The sequence below is a fragment of the Cuculus canorus genome, chromosome 3 (genome assembly GCF_017976375.1).
Source record: "Cuculus canorus isolate bCucCan1 chromosome 3, bCucCan1.pri, whole genome shotgun sequence".
NCBI classification, from domain to species: Eukaryota; Metazoa; Chordata; class Aves; order Cuculiformes; family Cuculidae; genus Cuculus; species Cuculus canorus.
Genome location: NC_071403.1, coordinates 106,192,868 through 106,213,471, shown reverse-complemented (window position 1 = coordinate 106,213,471; position 20,604 = coordinate 106,192,868). Strand labels below are relative to the sequence as shown.

The window sequence follows — 20,604 nt, the reverse complement described above, 5'->3', positions numbered from 1 at the left end:
AACCGGAGAGAACTGTATCGAGAGGGAAGGGATGCTGCCATCTTTGATACCAAATCTCCTTACCGGAGCTGGTGTGCACTAGCGTTGTTCTTCATGTTGTGAGAAACACCTAGTCACTGATAAAATATTGAAAAATACAAAGTTTTTGAAGCAAAGACAATAATATCTTTGTTTTACAATTCAGCACTGAATTGGATGCCTTTCTAAATAAGGCATCCCACCTTACAAAAGCAGTAGGTGTATAGGTACTAGTTTCAGACAAAGGACCATGCAAGTCCTCAAATAATGGGAGTTTTTTTAGGTTATCCAACCATGTCTAGAGACTTCCTTCGGGTTCTCTCTTGACCTACGACAACTACCTCTTACAAGACAATTAAGCATACCAATAAATTCTTGCAACTCTAAGGGAGTGTCTATTCTTTCAGGTTATTCATCCGTGTCTGGAGATTGTCTGCATATTATCTCTTGATACAAGATAGATTTATATGACAAGATAATTAAACGTACAAACCAGCTGCAGCAAAACTTATCGATTCATTCTCACAATGTTAAAAACACAATTCATAGAATCGTAGAAGCACGGAATCATGGAATGGTTTGGATTGGAAAGGACCTTAAAGATCATGTAGTTCCAACCCTCCTGCCATGGGCAGGGACATCCCACTGGATCAGGCTGCCCAAGGCCCCATCCAACCTGGCCTTGAACACCTCCAGGGATGGGGCACCACAGCTTCCCTGGGCAACCTGTGCCAGTGCCTCACCACTCTCAGGGGGAAGAAATTCTTCCTTATGTCTAGTCCAAATCTGCCCCCTGTAGCATGGCTACAAGCCTTTGTGAACAAACAGTAAGATCCTGCACGGCACAGGTTTCTCCAACATTCCTACGGCAGAAACAGCATCCCTTTTTTAACTCCTGTGATCTCTGCGTTATCTCCGCTCCCCCCACCAGTGCTGGCCCTCAGGAACAGTAGAGCCCTTCCACCAGCTGGAGCTGCCGAGCAGCCCCCGGAGCGCCCCGCCGGGATGGGGGCGGGATCGCGCCGTCACGGGAAGTGATGCCAGAGCGGAGCAGGCGCGGCGGGCGATGGCGCGGCGGGCGCTGCGGGCGCTGTTGCTGCTGGAGGCGGCGGGGGTGCTCGGCGCCCTCCTGCTCTACCGCGCCATGGACCGCAGCCGAGGTGCGGGGCGGGAGCGGGGCGGGCATCCCAGGGGCGAGCCGCTGCGCTGCCTGTGTGACACCAAAGCCCTGGGGACGCGTCGGAAAGGCAGCGTGTGAGCCGGCAGCGACTCCTCATCTGGGCCGTCTTAGCAGGAACAGCCCGGCCGAGATAGGGGCTGGGAAAGGAGAGGCTGGAATGCCAGGGGGGCAGGACTGGACATTTCCCAGGTAGGGAACACACCCCCTGGCAAGCGGGCAAGGCAGCCAGCAGCGCCTTCCACACCGGAAGGTCGGGGTGTCATCCAGAGGGACATGGACAGGCTGGAGAAGCGGGACTGTGCCAACCTCATAGGGTTCAACAAGGCCAAGTGTAAGGTCCTGCACCCGGGCCAGGGCAATCCCCGATTTCAGTACAGGATGGGGGATGACGTGACTGAGAGCAGCCCTGCAGAGAGGGACTTGGGGGTGCTGGTCAGTGAGAAACTCAACATGAGCTGGCAATGTGCGCTCGCAGCCCAGAAGGCCAACTGTGTCCTGGGCTGCATCAAAAGAAGCATGGACAGCAGGGCGAAGGAAGTGATTCTACCCCTCTGCTCCTCTCTTGTGAGACCTCATCTGGAATGCTGTGTCCAGTTCTGGAATCCTCAACGTAAGGATATGGAGCTGTTGGAACGGGTCCAGAGGAGGGCTACAAAGATGATCAGAGGGCTGGAGCACCTTCCATACGAGGACAGGCTGAGAGAGTTGGGCTTGTTCAGCCTGGAGCAGAGAAGGCTCTGAGGAGATCTTATAGCAACATTCCAGTACCTGAAGGGGCCTGCAAGAAAGCTGGGGAGGGACTGTTCACAAAGACTTGTAGTGATAGGACGAGGGGCAATGGGTATAAACTGGAGATGGGCAGATTTAGACTAGACATAAAAAGGAATTTCTTCCCCCTGAGAGTGGTGAGACACTGGCACAGGTTGCCAGGGAAGCTGTGGATGCCCCATCCCTGGAGGTGTTCAAGGCCAGGTTGGATGGGGCCTTGGACAGCCTGATCTAGTTGGATGTGTCCCTGCCCATGGCAGGGGGGTTGGAACTAGATGATCTTTAAGGTCCCTTTCCAACCCAAAATATTCTATGATTTAGCTTCAGTCCCTCAAGTCTCAGACTCCCATCTCATTGCTTGGGTAACACAAAAATAAGCCAGGCACCAACTTGGTCGCTGCAAGATTTGCTCTGCACAGCAGTGCCTTTTTTATTGTCTGCAGGGTGCAGCACTGGTTAGACATACCTGCGCCCCTGCTGTAAAAGGCACTCAGTCCTGCAACGTACAAGGTCAGCGCAAGCCCAACAGGCAGCTGCTGCTATCACCGGGAGGGCACGAGCTCACCCCTGTCAGCAGTAATGTGGTCTCACACCAAGTTCAAGCTGAACTTCATCTATGCTACATAAGTTTGCATTGGTTACCCCAGATTCAGAGCCCAGCACACTGCTACACTTAAGCTATCTTTCTTTGCATTTTTTATTAAAAACTATATAATCAAAATGTGGAGAAAAATGTGTCGGCCTGTCCTGGTAACTTGGTGCTGGGCTTTCATGGTTTCTCGTTCTCCCCATTTTCAGTTCTAGGTCCTAGTTGTTGCAGAAGAATTGCTTCAGCTGCCGTTCTTGTAGTTCTTTAAGGTGCAGCGAGCTCATCTAACAGCTCAGTATGCTCAGAATGCAGCTTTTCCTGCTTCCCTTGCGCTAGTACTAGCATTGGTAAGATCCTGCTATGAGCTGCTCTAATCATTAAGATAGCTTTATGCTATCGTTACACGATTTTCTACTGGGTTGCTGGAGCAGCGCTCAGAAGGATCAAGCGAACACCTAAAGCTACATAATGAAACAAAAGTTTTCCCAGATTTCACTGTATGTCAGCCTATGAGAGGCATTCTGCTTCCTGTGAATATGCAGCTTCTATCTGGTAATCACAACTGTGAAGAAGCTCAGAAAACCCAAAAGGGGCATACAAGAAGGCTGGGGAGGGACTGTTCACAAAGGCTTGTAGTGATTGGATGAGAGGGAACGGGTTTAAACTGGAGAGGGGCAGATTTAGACTAGACATGAGGAATTTCTTCACCATGAGAGAGGTGGGGCACTGGCACAGGTTGCCCAGGGAAGCTGTGGATGCCCCATCCCTGGAGGTGTTCCAGGCCAGGTTGGATGGGGCCCATGGCAGGGAGGTTGGAACTAGATGATCTCTAATGTCCCTTCCAATCCAAACTAATCTATGATTCTATGAAAACACTGGGATGATAGGGTTGCACATATGTGTAATCTGAATATGGTTTGTCATACAATTTAAAAAAAAAAAGGTAAATTCAGATTATGTTATTTAATGGTGGCTGTAACTAAGGAGCTCAGACAAATTTAGGTAAAATTAGTCTAGCTAGAAAAATAATGCATTTAATTATTTGTCTTAAAATACATTGGGTAAAGTAACTGTGATTTCTCTTTCCTGTCAGATTTCAGATATACAATGCAGAAGAGGTTTCCATCAATTCTGGAAGGTAGGTGTGTAGTTGTTGGATTCAGAACTGTTGGCTGAAGCTTCTGTTGCATCTTATGTATAAAACCGATTTTATTATTGCTTAAAACTTACCCCAGGAGACACTGTGTGTTTATTCTTATGCATAGGCATGGCTGAGAGTCAGACTGTTGGACAGAGTCCTCAGAAGTGGAGGAGTATACATGCAACAAAACTAGCCACAAAGTGGCTCACCTTCAGGCACACCTAACTTATAGCTGACATGGATTTTCCTGTTTTTCAGTGTATTACAAATCCAATGAGTGGTCTGGAATTCATGGCATAAAGGAGAATGACCAAATGGCATGGTTAAGCAGCAAGAACTGAAGTAAGAAAGATGTGTAAGTACTTAAAAAATAATTTTAGAATAATTATTTTTAAAACGTCCACATTAAATGTCCCCGTTCATCTTTTTGATTTCTTGCCTTTGTACTTGTTTTTCAGCCCTCTGTGCTTGAACTGTTTCTTCCTTTTGATGATGCTTTTCACATCCCTATTATGAAGCCACTTGTCACGCTCTATTTCCCACTGGATCTGTTTGACATCTGTAAGAGGAAAGGTGAGAAATAAGGAGCCAATGCATACTTCAGACCATGATCTGGAATACAGATGAATCATGTAAAAGTTAAAACTTGGGTACTACATAAATGTTAATAAAGTGCAAGCTGCCATATTTCTTTTTTTGACACCAGAGAAAGTTTTGTTTATCATTTCACAAAATATGCCCTACCGTCTCAAAATTGCAGGGTTTAAGAGACTGCTCTTGCCGTTGCTTTGTAGTTTACTAATGCTAGACACACTTATGTTAGAAGTACACAGCGTGAATATACAGTGTTTGAGGGTGGTGATAACATTTTTAGGTGACACCAGGAAGACTCATAAAAGCTCTACAAAGGACCAATTATTCTATCAGTATATAATCATTTAATTCCTTAGAATTATTCCTGGGAAACTACTCACCAGTGCTGTAAGGAAATACTCTGGTAGGTCGGTAAAAACAGCCACACCTTCTGCCTTTCTTTCACAAGAATCCAGGACACTCTTTATCAGAGCAAAATTCACATGAACCCCCAACAAACAGCATAGTGCCCGTTCTTATGTATGAAAGTGCGAAAGGGTGACACGATAGCCTTTTCCTCTTTTCTGAAGCCTTATTCACTCCAGTAGTCACATTAAGCATTAGCACCAGGCATCTCTTGCAACTGAAGAAAACTATATCGTCTTACTGACTTGGAGCTACTGTTCCGACTGTGTGATTTCTGACTCTGTGTGTATTTCAGTTAAAGAAAGTATGTCTTTTTAAGTACAGAATCTGAAGAGCAGTAAACCAGCATTACAACTATCTGCTTTTTCTACTTACTTGCATTATCTCGGTTGGCCATGGCGTTCATTCCAATATTGTCAAACTTAGACCCAGCATTCTCATCAAGCAGATAGCCAAACTTTAGAGAGAGAAATTGTAATAATTTATTACAAGGAAACAAGTAAAAATGCTTGATCACTTTTTGCTAAGCACTGATCAAACTTACCTCTTCTGCAGATGCCAATATACTGGCATCTGTGAGTTTTCTCTTTTTTCCTCGGTTGGATCCTTCAAACAAAAAGTACTGTTCTTACAAGACAGAATTTCAAGTTCACAAAGACAGTAAAAGCATTACCACATTTTTTTTTTTATTTAATACAACCACCTAAAATAGCTGTGTTAGTAACCTTTATTCTCCACCCTCCCTAAAAAATACCCTAAGAACTAAATAGAACGAATCTATTCATCGTGTTAGTAAGAGATGCACAAATCATCAGTACAACTTCATCCTCTCTTCAAAAGTTCCTCCTTTGATTCCCAGTCCTTCAGCAGTAGATTGTCACTCTAAATTAGGCCACACTGGCTGGAGGGCAGGACTAAGACTAACTCCTTTCTGGTTATGGTTTATTTAAATCTGAACCCAGATCCAAAGCTGTAGATAACCTGCTGTACCAAAACCCCCTGATTCCAAAGTTTTCCAGACTCTGTATTCGTATTAAGCCTTCTTAAATAGAAATGACGGCAGTGTTTCCTTACCTTCAAGTGATCCCACAAAATTTGTATCTTTCTTTCTCTTGCCCTTTTTACTGACATTGTTCACGTCTGACAGGGGAAAAAAAACAGACAAAGAAACATCAAGATACACTAATCCCCAATTCTCACACCATATGCATATATTTAAAGCAGACCAGAGAGTAAAATTTCTTTTTAGGCATATTTGTCAGAATGGTCTGAATCTTGACTTTAAAAAAGTTTAAAACACCGTGCACACAACCAGATCTGGGATTTCTTCAACCTAGACAATGAAAACTTGATCAGTGGTGTGCCATTCTTCATGCATTTTTTTTCCCACAACACCAAAAAGGAATGAAATGTTATAACTAAGTTAAAATATGAAGGCTAAAAGCAGGTGTTATGTAAAACTTGAATGTCTGCATGGTAAATCTGGTGAAGTAACTCATGAAAGATTAATGTGTTAACAGGTGTATGAGTGGTTTATCTCCTCTACCCTCAATCATCTTCCTGTGACTTTTAAGTTATTAGATTAAATACTCCCATTCATCTGTGCTTTTCCAGCCACATAAAGTGTATACTGTGTAAACTCTGCTTCTCAGTTGAGAAGACAATAAAACCATGCAGGTGCAAGAATGAGTTATTACAGTGGTAATAAAAATTTAGGTGCATAGCTGTATCAGAAGAGAAGGCTGTTCCTTATGAGTCAGCAATTTACATACAAGTTATCTTGGCTAATAAAAAAAAAATAAAAAATCAACATTAACTAGGTCTAGAGAAATAAAAAAAAATTACCAAGTACCACATTTGTTTTTTCTTTGAGAAATTTTCCTTTTTCCTTTGAGATCTTCTAGTACTTCTGCCTACTGTAGTTAGTCATTTGTGTATAAAGCTACTATTGTTACTGCCAATGTTTTCAGAATGAAAGATGTCTTGTTTGTAAATTTTTATACCCAGATGCCTAATTCCCACTCTCACCTAGGAAGCTATGCCAGGAAATGTTTCTCTTAAGAATTCATTGTCCAGAGAAGGACTTGTCACTACTTAAAAGCCAAACCTCCCACTCAGGAAACTAAATTTGAATTTATATATGTAATTACATATTAAATAACCTATCTTTAAAGCTTCTTCTCATTTTTCAGTTATAAATGTTATTTTACCTTCGCGGTTATCATCATCAGCTACATCCATAAATACACCTCCCTCTTCATCCATATCCTCTTCAAAGTCCTCCTCCATACTTCCTAAGGAGACTTCCTCATCATCCAGATCACTGAATTCATCTTCATCATCAGAATCCTCCCAGTCAGCACTGGATTCTGCACCTTTCTTATCGCCTTTGGTTTTCTTTTGTATATTACTAAAAGAATATGCAACAAGCTTAGCACTTCATCTGGAAAAACACTGTTTGCATCCAGATAACATCTATCTACTGGCAAACACTATGTCAGAATAAGTTCAACATCCTTGCAAAATACTGTAAATGTGGGTTGAGACCTAAGGAACATATTATGCACTCAGGTACATTTTCAACATCAGCATATGGAACCATATCATAAAAGTCAGCCATTTGAAGAAGTTCTGGAGAGAAGTCTCTTCTGAATTAACAGAAATGTCAGCTTCAGTGTTGTATTCATGCCTTTGCTCCATTTCAGAAAGTCTTTTCTGTAAAACACAAAAAATGCTGGTACCCCTAGCAAGTCAACTTCATGAAGAAATGCAATTTTTTGCTTAAGAAAGCAAACATGGTTCTTCATGTACTAGATGGTTACTTGTTTTTTGTCTCCTCTGTTTTTCACTCACAGCAGTCTGGATCACAAAAACCTTAAGGCTTCACTAGGAGTTTAAACTTTAATTCTCCTTTCAGATCAAGAAAAAAAGTTTTTCTGTTGATTCAAAAGCTGTTTTGCAGATACTTTAAGCAAAAAAAGAGGCTACTTCATCATTCACAGTAGGATTCAATGACCTTAAAGGTGTTTTCCAACCTAAATGATTCTATGACAAATGAAACTGCTGACTTCCTGAGAACTGAACTCTGTGATGCTGGATTCCACAAAGTTTATTTACTGCATTAGGTCCAGTTACAATCACACCTTACAGCAGCAGTCCCATTATGCCTCATTCTGCTTATTTTTGCAGTTAGCAATTCTCAAACAGAAACGTGAGACAATGAAAAACAAGTAAGATTTTACCTTGCTTACTGGGTCACTGCATTGTATAAATTAAATACTACAGGTCTCACGTGTCAAATCAGCAGACTGTAAGCACCACAGGATCATAATGCTCCATTATGGCACATGCAGAAAAGCAGCACCGCCCAGCATTCAACTGCTATTGCCTTTTCTGTAAGGTGATATTCTTGAGTCTTTTTGAAAAAGATCTGCTCAGTTTTGCAGAGTAAAATTCTATAAAGGTATTTAAAAAAAAAAAAAAACAAATACGAAAGAACCAATTTGAAGTGTTACCTAGCAAAATCAAGGTCGTCCTGGCCAACATCGATGACATTATCAGCAGCTTCAAGTGTATCTAGGGGGAAAAAAAATGTTTATATTACAATTAAAATCAAACAAAGAAATATGAAGTCATTGCAAAATATTTAGGTATCATTTTCCTGAAAAGTTTGTTACTCACACAGATCATATAAAGGGCCCTGATACCAAAGGGTCCTATAGAAAAATACTCCCCAAAACAGCTACCTCAAACTAAACGGACTTCTTCTGAAAAAAAACGCAAACACTTTTTTTTTTTTAAACAACAGTGAAAGTCTTCTTTTATCCAGGATGTAATTTCTGGCAAGAACTAGATGATGTCCATCACAAACCCAGATGGACACACAGTTGCCCAGCGATTCGAACTTAGTTGGAACACAAGATATCACAAGTCTCAAATACTTGACCAGGTCAGACAGAACAATGACTCAATTAAGATACCCCAAGCAAGTGTCCTGCCAGCTAATTTGTTCATTCATTTTCAGACCAGAAGCATTCACTATAATTTTTGATAGAAAAGCAAGCATGAGTCAATTAGGAACAAATTGCTATAAAAAATAGCAGGTTAGAACAAAATCTGAAAAACTACAGCTGTTCTGTTGCAAAGAGTAAACACTAATACTGGAAAGCCAGTTTTCCTCCATATTCCTTTATCTGGCTCTTTTACACCATACAAACTATAAAAAGAATAAATTAATAATTTGCAAAAGAGTGAAATATTGGGACACTTCCTGCAAGGAAAAACACCACCTCACCCAGTGCTCTTTCAAATTCATCATCATCTACGTCTTCCACACTTTCTTCATCATCCTGACGCCTCTGTTTCTCTCTCTTCTTATCAAACTTGGAATAAAATCTGAAATAATATATTGCTGTCAGACATAAAATTACAGAGGGTGATCTTTATGACAAGTTTTTTTAAAAAAACGACCTGCAGATTGTTTCATGTGTATTTTTGCCAGTTGGAAATTGTAAGTCATGGTTTCAAACACATCCCTAATCAGAGATTCGTATCTTCCTTGTTTTTCAGAGTAAGCTACTTCTTAAGATTTCGAACAGAAATTTCACAGCCAAAGGTACCAGAAATTATTTTTAACATAGTGAATTTATAAAGAGGCACAAAAAAGATGTGTAAATCTGTGTTATACTGATAAGGAAGAAACAATCAAGTTCAACTTGAATCTAACTGAGGGGGAAGAGGAAAAAAAAAGATTCACCCATTAAATTCTAATAAATTTTCTCACACAGCCCTATTCCATGTGCTTAGTTTTACCTTCTGTGAGTCATATTAAATCACTTTCTTTCCTTTTTTCATATTATAGAACCACCAAAACACAGAAGGCAAATGTGATCAGGTACAACAGCAAAACTGTACAGCACTTTGTATGGAAGACTTTAAATGTGTGATCTCAGTTTCAGTCATCTTCAACGTAACAATACTGTTAACTTTTCAGACAGGGGCATGTTTTTAACCTGCTTTTCTTTAATCTCAAAACTAGTACCAGCATTTTATGTAAGTAATCAATATTATAATATCAAATAATTAAAATTAATGAGTTGCATTAACCTGACACTTGAAAAAAATTTAAAGGCTCCTACAGCAGTGAATACACTAAAGAAATAAAACCCCAAAGTTAATTAGACAAAATAAACTCTGATCTTGTAAGTTACGAGACATTCACAGGTAACCAATATTTTGATTTACTGAAAACAAATCTTTGCCAAATGTGTACCAATTCAATTTTAGTGTTAGAGGTGCATTTTTATATCATAATCTGAAAGGAAAGCCAACTAAATGGAAAGAACTATGAATAATAAAAAAACTAGCTCCTCTGACTTTTTTTGCATTGTTCCATTCTAACAACTCATAATATTAGCAAGGTATATTCCAGGGTGTTTTTTTTTAAAAATACTCCTAATGCCCAAGAACTACAATCCACAAAACATTTGTTACCTATTGTTTAAGGCCTCTCTACCACAGCATCAACTTACTTGATTATAGACTACAGTACTAATTGCCTTTGTTTGTAAGTGATATTCTTTCTTAAGCACTTTAGACAAATGTTAAAATTATGTTTCAAGGGAAGTACTATCACCACATGTCCATGTGACAATACTCAACTGTATCAAATTAATCAAATTTAGCAAACACTTGGAATAGCAGAGAATATTGTGAAATGTAATGAGTTTTGATGGCATTGCATTAAAAAACAACACTTAAAATGAATGTTCACAACTGTTTCATTACCTGTGAAAAAACACTTCATCCACTGGAATTTTGCTTTCATCTTTGGCACGGAATTCTTTACTGTTGACTGCAAAACCAAAAAAGGACTGATTTTATCTCAAGTTGAACTGATTCTTGTGAAAGGTTAGACAGCATGCAGAGACAGAAGCACAAGATACCCAGTGTCATCTGTTAAATAAAGTGGAGCCCATCTCAAAGTTTCTTCAAACTAGCAGTTCTCAGTGTATATACCAATGCCTGGATGTAGGCAGGCCCCATGGAAAAACTCAAGAGGCACAGCCCTAAGGAAGTTCAAATCTATATATCAGCATGCGAGGTTTTGCCATCACATACAGTGAGAATGCATTCTTTCTTTTTTTTTTGAACAAAAAATTAGGAAATAAGCTAAGCTTGCTGTCATGCAGTAAAATAATGAAACTGCTGCTGCCCAGCACTCCTAGCAGTAGGAGAAATGCTTGTCAGCAGCTGCGAGGAAGGCCGATACACCAGCTGATCACGTTGAAGATGGGATGGAGCCTCACCCTGCCTCCATTTCTGAGGAACCAAGGCAAAATATGACACTGCAACAAGAGACTGACCAGGCTACTGATCAGGTTCCCTGTGGAGAAGCTTTCTACCCTCACATCTTCCACTTCCCCCCTCCACCACAGAAGTAAATCAGAGCAGAAAGAGCTACTACAATCTATTTCAGAGGGCACGGGCTATGATATTTTCTAAGTGGCAAGGGTCCAAGTTTCTGAAACCATATCAGCATACTCACAGGACTCTTCAAACGAATAGTAGAAAGTACCACAGGATTTGCAATCTCAGTTCTCTAAGTCTTAGCAGAGTCTAGCTACACACAACAAACTGTACCTTCAAGTGTGTTCCAGGTAAAATTTCCTACTTTAAGCTTTAATAGCCATAAAACCATGCATCGGTAAACTTACATCAGCTAATCTGCATAACTAAAACCATCTGTGCAACACAACAGACCTAAAGTTAGAGGAAAGCACATCCCTGGGAACATTCCAGAAGATCGAAGCTCTTCTGTCCTCAAGCAGCATGTTTACTCTGATTTTTAATTGCTGATTCTTAAAACCAAATCCTGCCCTTACTCACTGGAAACAGTGGGACTAGACAAAAGGCACCCTCTTTCTGGAGGCAGGAAGACTTAGCAAAGTAATGGTGCCAAAGTCATCTTGCACTAATCCTAACAATAGCCACAGCTGTGGCATTGTATGGAGTAATCCATATTATTTAATGAATGAGCTTAATGTGCTTTAAATTGTTATATAAATCACTGTTTTGAGAATTTATGTCATTTTTCAATCACAATAAGCAGAATAAAAGTAGCAATAAAACAACTTGGAAACAAATAAAAAGGTTAACTACACAATACTACTATACTAACTGCTGCTGGATCAGCATACATTTTGAAGATTTTTATGTAATTTTAGATTTTAAGAACCTGAAAATCATTATTCATAAAACTAGAATGCCAGGCATAAAAATGGCATATTCATGAGCAGAAAATTTAGTTGTATTTTATAAAGTCACATTCCTCTGAAGTTAGTAACCTAACACACTACTCTTCTGGAATAAATATCAAGGCTTTTTTTAGCCTTTTTTTTCCTTTAAGTGGTCATATTGCAAGCTACAAACAGATTTGTAAAAATGTTGTAAACTTTTAGCACAAGACTGCAAATCAATTCTTTAGCCAGGGGTTGTATGTCCTTTTACGGGATGCAGGAAAAACTATAACTTAGCATAAAAGAAGGTATAGAAAGCATATGCAGGTCATAGCAGAAAAAGCACAGAATACAAGGCATGCAGTTTTCAGCAGCTCTGTCCTTTGCTGTTATACATTTCTTAATGGACTGGCGGAAGTATGACCTTGTACAGATCAAACAGAAGGTACGGTCTTAATCATGCACTGCTTAAGGAAAAGGAATTACTACAATAGAAAGTAATTGACAATTAGGTGGAAAAAGAGATGGCAAAGAAGGGTCTTACGAAAAAAATCAATGTGCAGCCAAGCACTACAGAAGACAAAGCATTTTCATACTGAATGGGCTAACAGTTGAGGTAACTGACTTTATGCCATTTATTCTTAAAATGATTCAATGGATCCAAAGTTTCAGCTGTGAAGATCTCATGCACCCTTACAAGATTAGACCTGATCCTGAACATCAGGCACCCCCACTGCACTCCTGATGGACAGGATTTTCTTTTATTCCTAACAGAAACAGCATAGATAGTGCAGATGACACACCTACAACAACCAGCCTGCACTGTTTCAGCCATCATAATCTTAACTGAAAAGGGGCTGGCTTACCTGCAACACTGTGCATGTCTTTCATAAACTGCTTCTTCTTTGGCTGCATTACCACACTGCTGGTGTTTTCTGTAGCAAAACATAAATCAGAAAGAAATTATTTTACTTCAGTTGTTACAAAACTGTGAAGAGTAGCTGATAGACCAGAGGGTTTTGCTGCCATCTATAAGAGCCTCTAGAGGCCGGAGAGATGGGCTGGCAGGAACTTAATGCAATTCAATGACGGGAAGTGCAAAGTCCGGTACCTGGGGAGGAACAACTCCCTGCACTGGTAGATGCTGGAGGTCACCGAGCTGGAAAGCAGCTTGGCAGTAAAGCCCCTGGGTGCCCTGATGGACACCATGCTGATCATCAGCCAGCAATATGCAGTAGAAAAGGCTGAGAGTATCCTCAGCTGCATTAGGTGAAATGTTGCCAGAAGGTGGAGGAAGGTGGTCCCTCCCCTCTACTCAGCACTTGTGAGTCCACATTTGGGACTGCTGTGTCCAGGTCTGTGTTCCCAGTACAAGGCAGACATGGGTGTACTGGAGAGAGTCCAGCAAAGGGCCATTAAAATGATCAAGGGACTGGAGCATCTCTCCTGTCAGAAAAGGTTGAGAGGGATAACTATTCATCTTGGACAAGGAGGCTCAGTGGGATCTCATCAATGTATATAAATACCTACAGGGGGTGTAAAGAAGACAAATCCAGACAGTTTTCATCAGTGACCATGACAGGGCAAGAGGTGACAGGCACAAACTGAAATACAGGTTTTCCGTCTGAACATCAGAAAACACTTTTTCACTGCTAAAGTGACTATGAGCTGAAACAGGTAGCCCAGAGAGGCTGTGGAGTCTCCATTCTTGGAGACATTCAAAAGTCATCCGAACAGCCTGGGGAGCCTGCTCTAGGTAGCCCTGCTTGAGAAGATCACGTCCAAAGATCCCTTCCGACCTCATCCATTCTGTAGTTTTTACATTCCCCTATCATTTTGCTTATTCCTGCTAGGTTAGCCGTTTCTGCGCTGCAGATGTGAGAGGCAGCAGTATGTGATTGTCAGCTGGTTCTGAGTTGCAGACACCTCCCTCCCACAGCCCTGAATACTTATCCCACTCCCCAGTTGCACCACATGCACCCCAAATACTTGACAAGAACAAAGAGTTACTTGGCAGTCTGAGAGAAAGACAGCTTGGTCACCATATGTAATCAAGATCACAGGCTAATACGTACAGAGAGGTTCATACCTTTGCCTTTACTGAGTTTGGGATTTCTGTACACAAAGCGATCCAGGAATCTCATCAATGTGAAATCCTGCAAAGGGTCACCAGAGTACTGAATGTGATTTCCCTGGAAGAAGAAAAAAGCCAAAAATCGTCAAGGTCTTCAAGTAAACACAGAGGACTCAAATAATCCAAGAACAACATTAAACCACACTTTTTAAAGACAAAGACTTGGAGATACTTCATCACATGAGTCTGACCGGTTAATACACTCTTGTACAGGTTCTTATTTTTGGAATTTTAATATTTTCTTAACTAAAACATATCTCCTTCACTTTGTTTCAGTGATGAACTGCCTTGTAACGAACGCGCTGTGCTAATAGCAGTTAATAGTCAGCACTATATGGATACTGAATATTCACATGAAAATAAGTATTTTAAATACATATTTGCATAGGTTTGAGTGTTTTGGCACAATATCACAAGAACATTAAAAAATAATTTGTTCCAACAGTAGGGTTCCCCCTAAAAAACACGTTAAATAAAAAAGAGAGACCAAAATTCTAAAAGGGCTTTGAAAATCAAGTAAAATCTCACATTTCTACCAAGTTAATTATTTCTGCATCTCCTTTAGATAAAACACCGAGATGCTCTGCATTTAAGTTTACCTTGCGGTGCTGCAGAGCTGTTGGTTATCTGCAGAGTGCAAGGAGGCTTTATAAGGTATTTTTTCAGACAGCAAAAGACAGTTAAGATAAAAAACATGCTTCAAAGCTACAGATTAGTAAAAGCACTTACTTCTAGAATTGTTTTTGCGAATAGGGCCACAGATGGATGAAAATGTTCAGAAAGCTGAAAAATATGAATCAAATTTATTTCTACTTTAAAAATAAATGCAGTCATTATTCATGTCGACATATCAGACTCCTGACAACACCACTATGTCACAAAACCATTCTGTAACTCAATAAATAATAGACAGACACACGTAGTAGTGCGAGGCTGATGTGCTCTGCCCTTGAACAACTGAAGAACTTTAAGTTCTAATCTTTTGTGTTAACTACTTTCTCACTTAACATTTTATTTAATTTGATGCTAAAAAGCTTTAGTGATACGAAGCTAAGATCCAAAAGTCAAAAAAGATTATTATTATTATTATTATCCAAATCTCCACTTAAAGATGTATGCAACATACAAGCTTAAAGCTGAACAATGTGTTATTTAACCTTTCTGTTATGTTACACAGGTAGCAATTCCAAGGATAATCAAGTTAATTTTCTTCTCTCAGTATAGGGGCTGCACTAAGAAACTCAGTAAGCAGCAACATACGAATGCCTTACTTTCTTCAGTTCCCACAGGCTTGTACTTTCAGCACCGCAGTATAAAGGACTTCGGTGCATAGGATCATACGAAGCTCCACTCTTCCTGCCTGAGGAGCAGAGAAGATTAAAACAACTTAAATTTCCTCAGGCAACTTTATGAGAGTATTACTTTCATTTCATCATGACAGTAACGCTGCCCATCATTCTTAGATGGACAGGCCACAGGCTCATTCAGTAACAAGTAACAGTTACATCCAGCTGCCCTTCCCCAGCGTAGGATCAGGCACACAGGTGAGTCCCTACATTCATCCAATGAAGCTCCTGAAAACCCCTGCTCTGTTGCAAAAAGTCCTCAGGACAGAGTGAAACCAGAAGCACATTCAAAGCTAGACAAATTGTTCTAGCAGGCTTCACAACCGAATGAGCTTGTATCCTTGGCTACGCTGCTCTGATGGTGCTTGAATGTGGAAGCAAAAAATCCCGAGCTTGTTTATTGCTTAGGCACAAATGCAATAAACAGCATAAAGTGAAGCACGTAGTCTCTTCAATACTCCTAAGTTAACAGATAAATAAAAATTATTCTGGCTGATTTCTTTGAATCAAACTTCAATTTGAAAAACTAATGTTTTAATTACTTAATTTTGCAAGTCTTGATCGACACATCGCTGTTACAGAATGTCAGAAGTTAAATGAAACATATTTTCTTGCTAATTTACCTCCCATATTCAGATGATGCACCCATGAGGCTGTTGAATTTGACTTGTTTGTTTTAGCAGAATTTTTCGTTGTGCTCTTCTCTTTCTCTCCTACTTCTTTTTCTGCATCCTCAATTTTTTTCTCAACATCTTCCGTCTCTTCTTGATCCTTAAAGCACTCTTCATCATCCGACTCCTAAAAAACAAACATTAGCGAACAGCTTTTCTTCTCTAGTTTTATCCTGTTTTATTAGAAAAATGGGCAGATAGTTAAGACACTACTTACAAATATATAAACAGATGATGGCCAACATAGAAGCAATGCAGATCTTTGGCCTTGATACAAGACTTAGAATTGAACTTTACAGCTTACATCACACAAGTGCAACGGTCCCTCCCCACCTAAAGAAATTAAAAATAACCCAGTCCTGCCTAGGTATACCTCAGAGACTGCAGAGAGAACAAATAGACTGAGAAGAAACAAAGCTTTTTGGTGAAGAATATTTACCTGCTTACTTACACAGCACCTAACAAAATAACACTCTATGAATGACCTCCATAGGACCTACTAGAATGCTTAAAGCACCCTCATCTATGCAGATTTTTAATGTAGTTACAACTGTTTGTTCAAGCCCTTTCTAACATAACACAACACAACACATTAGCTACATGTTAGCAAGCCTTCAGATTGCTAAAAAACAGGTTAGGGAAAGGTGCTTATGAAACTAGCTCTTACAGAAAAAACAATGAGATAAAGAAATCATCTTATACCACATGATCCTGTAACTGGACCCTTAACTCTGGCTTCACTTTCAGAAGCTCAGACAGAAGGTACAGGGTTCCACAAATAAAGGGTGGCATTTGTCCACAAGTGACTTGAAGCAACCTCTTCACAAACGCTTTCACACGCCGTAACACCACATCTGCCTTCAGAGATTTATAGATAAGATTAAGAAACATGGATGGCTTTGAGCAGGTTGCTAAAGCAGGATCTAGAAGCTTCCTGTAGAAAACACATAAGAAAATATTGCTGATTGTCACAACGCATGCAGGAGAATTAACAAGTTATCTACATTCTTCAGAGTGCCATCTAAAAGACCAGTGACAGCTTGTTCCCCAGTACTCAAAACCATTACAATCAACTCTGAACTGTCAACAGCCGTGTAGTATTTCCAGATATATATGAGACACTGACGATTTTTTAAAAAACTGTTATTATTAAAAAAAAAAACTAAGAAGAAACTGAGTTCAACTGAAAACAGTTTCAGAATCTGAGGTGAAATTCAAAGTGAGAAACTAATCTGATTCATTCAGATGTTCAAAAAACTAGAAACAAAATGGTTAGCAATGAGCATGCTTCACAATCAGAACAGATATATGTGTTGGCAAGTTCATTTTCTACTCCACTTTTTTTCCAGGCTGCCAGGCACAGGAAGGCCCCTAAATACACTGCACATTCTGGGGGAACTTGGGTTCCCTCTTTAAAAAAATCAGCAATTTCTCTTTGGTCTACTAAACAGAAGCCTACAGGGATCCTACAAAGAGTCTAAACAATCAGGTGAGATAAAAATGAGATCATTTTTTAACACAAGGCTTTCCAACTCCACGAATTAAATCTAAAGAATTTGTTAACACATTCTCCCGCACCCCCAGGAAAAAAGGAAACAAGATTTTATGCTACTATGTGACTAAGTGACAGTACTTATAAAAAATATTTCAGAAGAAGTAGTTATCTATTAGTTTCAAATAATATCTGGAATTAAAACATGCCACCAGAAAACAGTGCAAAGGAGGAAGCGCATATGCTGTGTTCTCAGGACCTGCCACTACCATTTGTTTTATCCCCACGTTAAGTCAAGGAATCGACATGCTTTTTCTTCCAGCTCATACAAAACATCCGAATTTTTTCACTAATGAGGCAAAAAACCTGAAAGATCTTCGAAGTAAAATACCCATTTCTACCACTTTAAACTAATGAGGACTACCTCACAAAATTATATTTGTATTCAAAAATGCAAACCTGTCACTTACTTGTATAGTGCTGCATAGTACCTATCCGATACAGTCTGCTGAGAGTCCATCACTTGGAACAATAACATCAGGGCCTGGACACTGGTACCAAAGTTCACAAGATGCAGAACCTTAAACAATGTGTCCATTTGTTCTTTCACTTTCTCATCACCAGTCTCAGCATAAGGGTATGCTCTGTTTACCCCACAAAGAAGAGCACTGAGCATTTTGGATTCAACATCTTTTTTCTTAATGCAGTTCCGAAAAAAGCCAAAATACAATGTTATCAGTTTGTTAGCCAATGCACTTTCTTCATGACTGAGGACTATCTGATTTAGAAAGCAAATGGCATAATATTGAGTTTTCACATTAATGTTTGACCGGTACAAAAGCCTCTCCACCTCACTGCACACTACTCCTTTCATATTTGGATGCTTGTGAAGCAAAGTCTCTAAAAGATATGAGGCTTTGGTGGCAATTTTGTTCTGAGGGTCTCCCAGTTTATTTACCAGCTGAACAAGTAGAACTTTCTCCTGCTCAGGTTTGTTACAGAGCAGCTCGTGGGCAACTGCCAGCACTCGGGATTTCATTGCCGTCAGAGAATCGTGACTCAGAGTCTCTAACACTTGCACAAATTCTGCCACCTGCAGTTTCAGGTGATGCTCAAAGTACCACAGTATCAACCGTCTGTCTCTTGAATCCCTGTTGCCACTTGACATCTTCTCTATGTTGTTAAAAGGTCGCTGGGAGAAAGACCATAATTTTCGATTGTCTGGTAAGAGATCTGAAATTAGAAGCTCCTTGAATGTATCCAAAGCCATAAGGCTTTGCTGCCTGCTGCCCTTTTTCTTTATGAGGTTTACCAAGTTCTCAACAAACTGGAGACTGTGGACAGCACTATCCTGAATGAGAAGGGTCATCGCTGCCATCCTGTCAGCCAGGGTACCTGATGACACAACAGTTTTCATCCACGCTGAAGAGGCGCCCTTCTGATAATCTGTCTTATTCTTAAACAGATCTGCCTCATGATGGTACAGCTTTTCAGCCAAGGCCTTATACTTGGATAGAAGCGTCTGATTTTGTGGCTCTGAAGAGAACTCGTTAGTATACTCTAAATCATACCATTTGCAGCCTGGTTTGATCAGTATCACTTGCCTAGCATGAAATTCAAAATCTTCTACTAGCTTCTCTTTCGTTGCTGAAAGCTGTTGGTCCTGATCACTGCCCGCTTGCTTCTTCTTTCTGTCTTTCACAGCGCTTGCCTTTTCTTTGACTTTTTTTTCTTTTTTCCCTTCTAACAAAGGAGGGTTAGCTTCTTTCTTGCTTTTCTCTTTCTTTGGGGGCTTCTCTTTCTCCTGGCTGTCATCACCACCATCCTCCTCCTCCACCACCAGGCAACTTTTTGCATACTTGCCAAGCCCCAGGGAACTGACAAATGCCTCCAGCTCCCCTTCCTTCAGGTCATCGATCGCATCCTTTTTGCCGCCGTCCACAATCTCCTCCGCCTCATCCACAGCGCACAGCATCACATAGTCTTGCTATGGGCGGTAGCACAAAAGCATTATAGGTAGACCTGATACAGAGCTGCACACCCCCAACTGTCCCCAGTGGTTCCCAAAAACACCCAATTGCCTTCAATGCCTCTCAGCACCTCCCAACAACACTCAACACCTCCAGGTGGCCCCCAACGCCTCCCAATGCCCCCCAGCGACTGCCAACGCCTCCTCCAATTGCTCCCAGTGAACCCCAGCACCTCCCAATGCCCCTCAACTCCTCCCCCAGTGGCCACCAACACCTCCCAATGGCCCCCAGCGACTGCCAATCCCCCCGCAATGGGCCCCAGCAACTGCCAGTGACACCCAACACCTCCTAGCGAACTCCAGCACCCCCCAACTCCTCTCCCAATGGCCCCCAGCGACTGCCAGTGACTCCCAACGCCTTCTAGCGAACTCCAGCACCTCCCAACTCCTCTCCCAATGTCCTCCAATGCCTCCCAATGGCCCCCACCAACCCCCAGTGACTCCCAATGCCTTCCAGTGAACTCCAGCACCTCCCAACTCCTCCCCCAATGGCCCTCACCAACTCCCAATGACTCCCAACGCCTCCTAGCGAACTCCAACACCCAACTCCTTCCCCAATGGCCCCCACCAACTCCCAGTGACTCCCAATGGCCACCAGCACCTCCCAATGCCCCTCAGCTCCTCCCCCAATAGCCCCCAGCGACTGCCAACGCCCCCCGACGCCTCTCAACGCCACGTGGATCCATCCCGGGGTCCCGACACCCACGTGTTCCTGCTTCTTCCTCCCCCCTGCCCCCTTACCTTGGTGCCGCCGAGACGCAGCACCTCCTCCAGGGTGAAACCTCCGTCATCACCTTCTCCTCTTTCTTCTTCATCATCTTCTTCTCCCTCCTCGCCCCTGCCCGCCGCCTTCGGGCCCCTCACGCCCGAGCCCCACAGCGCCGCCATCGCTACCAGCTCCCCCTCCTCAAGCCTCTGCGCGCGTGCGCCACGTGCGCGGGGTTCCGGCTGGGCGCTAGGGATGGCGGGAGCCGCAGGTCCTGTCAGGGCGGAGAGAGG

At 41.4% G+C, this 20,604-nt stretch overlaps 1 protein-coding gene and 1 long non-coding RNA gene across 5 annotated transcripts; one reads left to right on the top strand and one right to left on the bottom strand.

Moving 5' to 3' along the window:
• The first annotated feature begins 8 nt into the window (after nt 1-8).
• On the top strand, nt 9-10,460 carry LOC128851790 (uncharacterized). 4 transcript variants are annotated; one of them, XR_008449236.1, is made up of 6 exons: nt 9-1,178; nt 3,649-3,693; nt 3,955-4,051; nt 4,155-4,269; nt 9,265-9,310; nt 9,557-10,460. It is a non-coding gene; the product is annotated as an uncharacterized LOC128851790 (long non-coding RNA). The 4 variants fall into 4 exon arrangements; XR_008449235.1 differs by lacking the exon at nt 9,265-9,310 and having other exon boundaries at nt 11-1,178; nt 9,557-10,459; XR_008449234.1 differs by lacking the exon at nt 9,557-10,460 and having other exon boundaries at nt 11-1,178; nt 9,265-9,533.
• On the bottom strand, nt 1,223-20,517 carry CEBPZ (CCAAT enhancer binding protein zeta). Its single transcript, XM_009569154.2, has 16 exons — nt 20,347-20,517; nt 18,047-19,563; nt 16,787-17,018; nt 16,037-16,211; nt 15,339-15,427; nt 14,797-14,850; nt 14,023-14,125; nt 12,800-12,868; nt 10,483-10,549; nt 8,990-9,090; nt 8,211-8,271; nt 6,906-7,105; nt 5,770-5,835; nt 5,240-5,301; nt 5,071-5,152; nt 1,223-4,255 (listed from the first exon to the last, which is right to left on the bottom strand). Exons 1-16 carry the CDS (start codon nt 20,491-20,493, stop codon nt 4,116-4,118), a joined length of 3,165 nt encoding a protein of 1,054 aa, XP_009567449.2. The 5' UTR covers nt 20,494-20,517; the 3' UTR covers nt 1,223-4,115.
• Nucleotides 20,518-20,604: the final 87 nt, after the last annotated feature.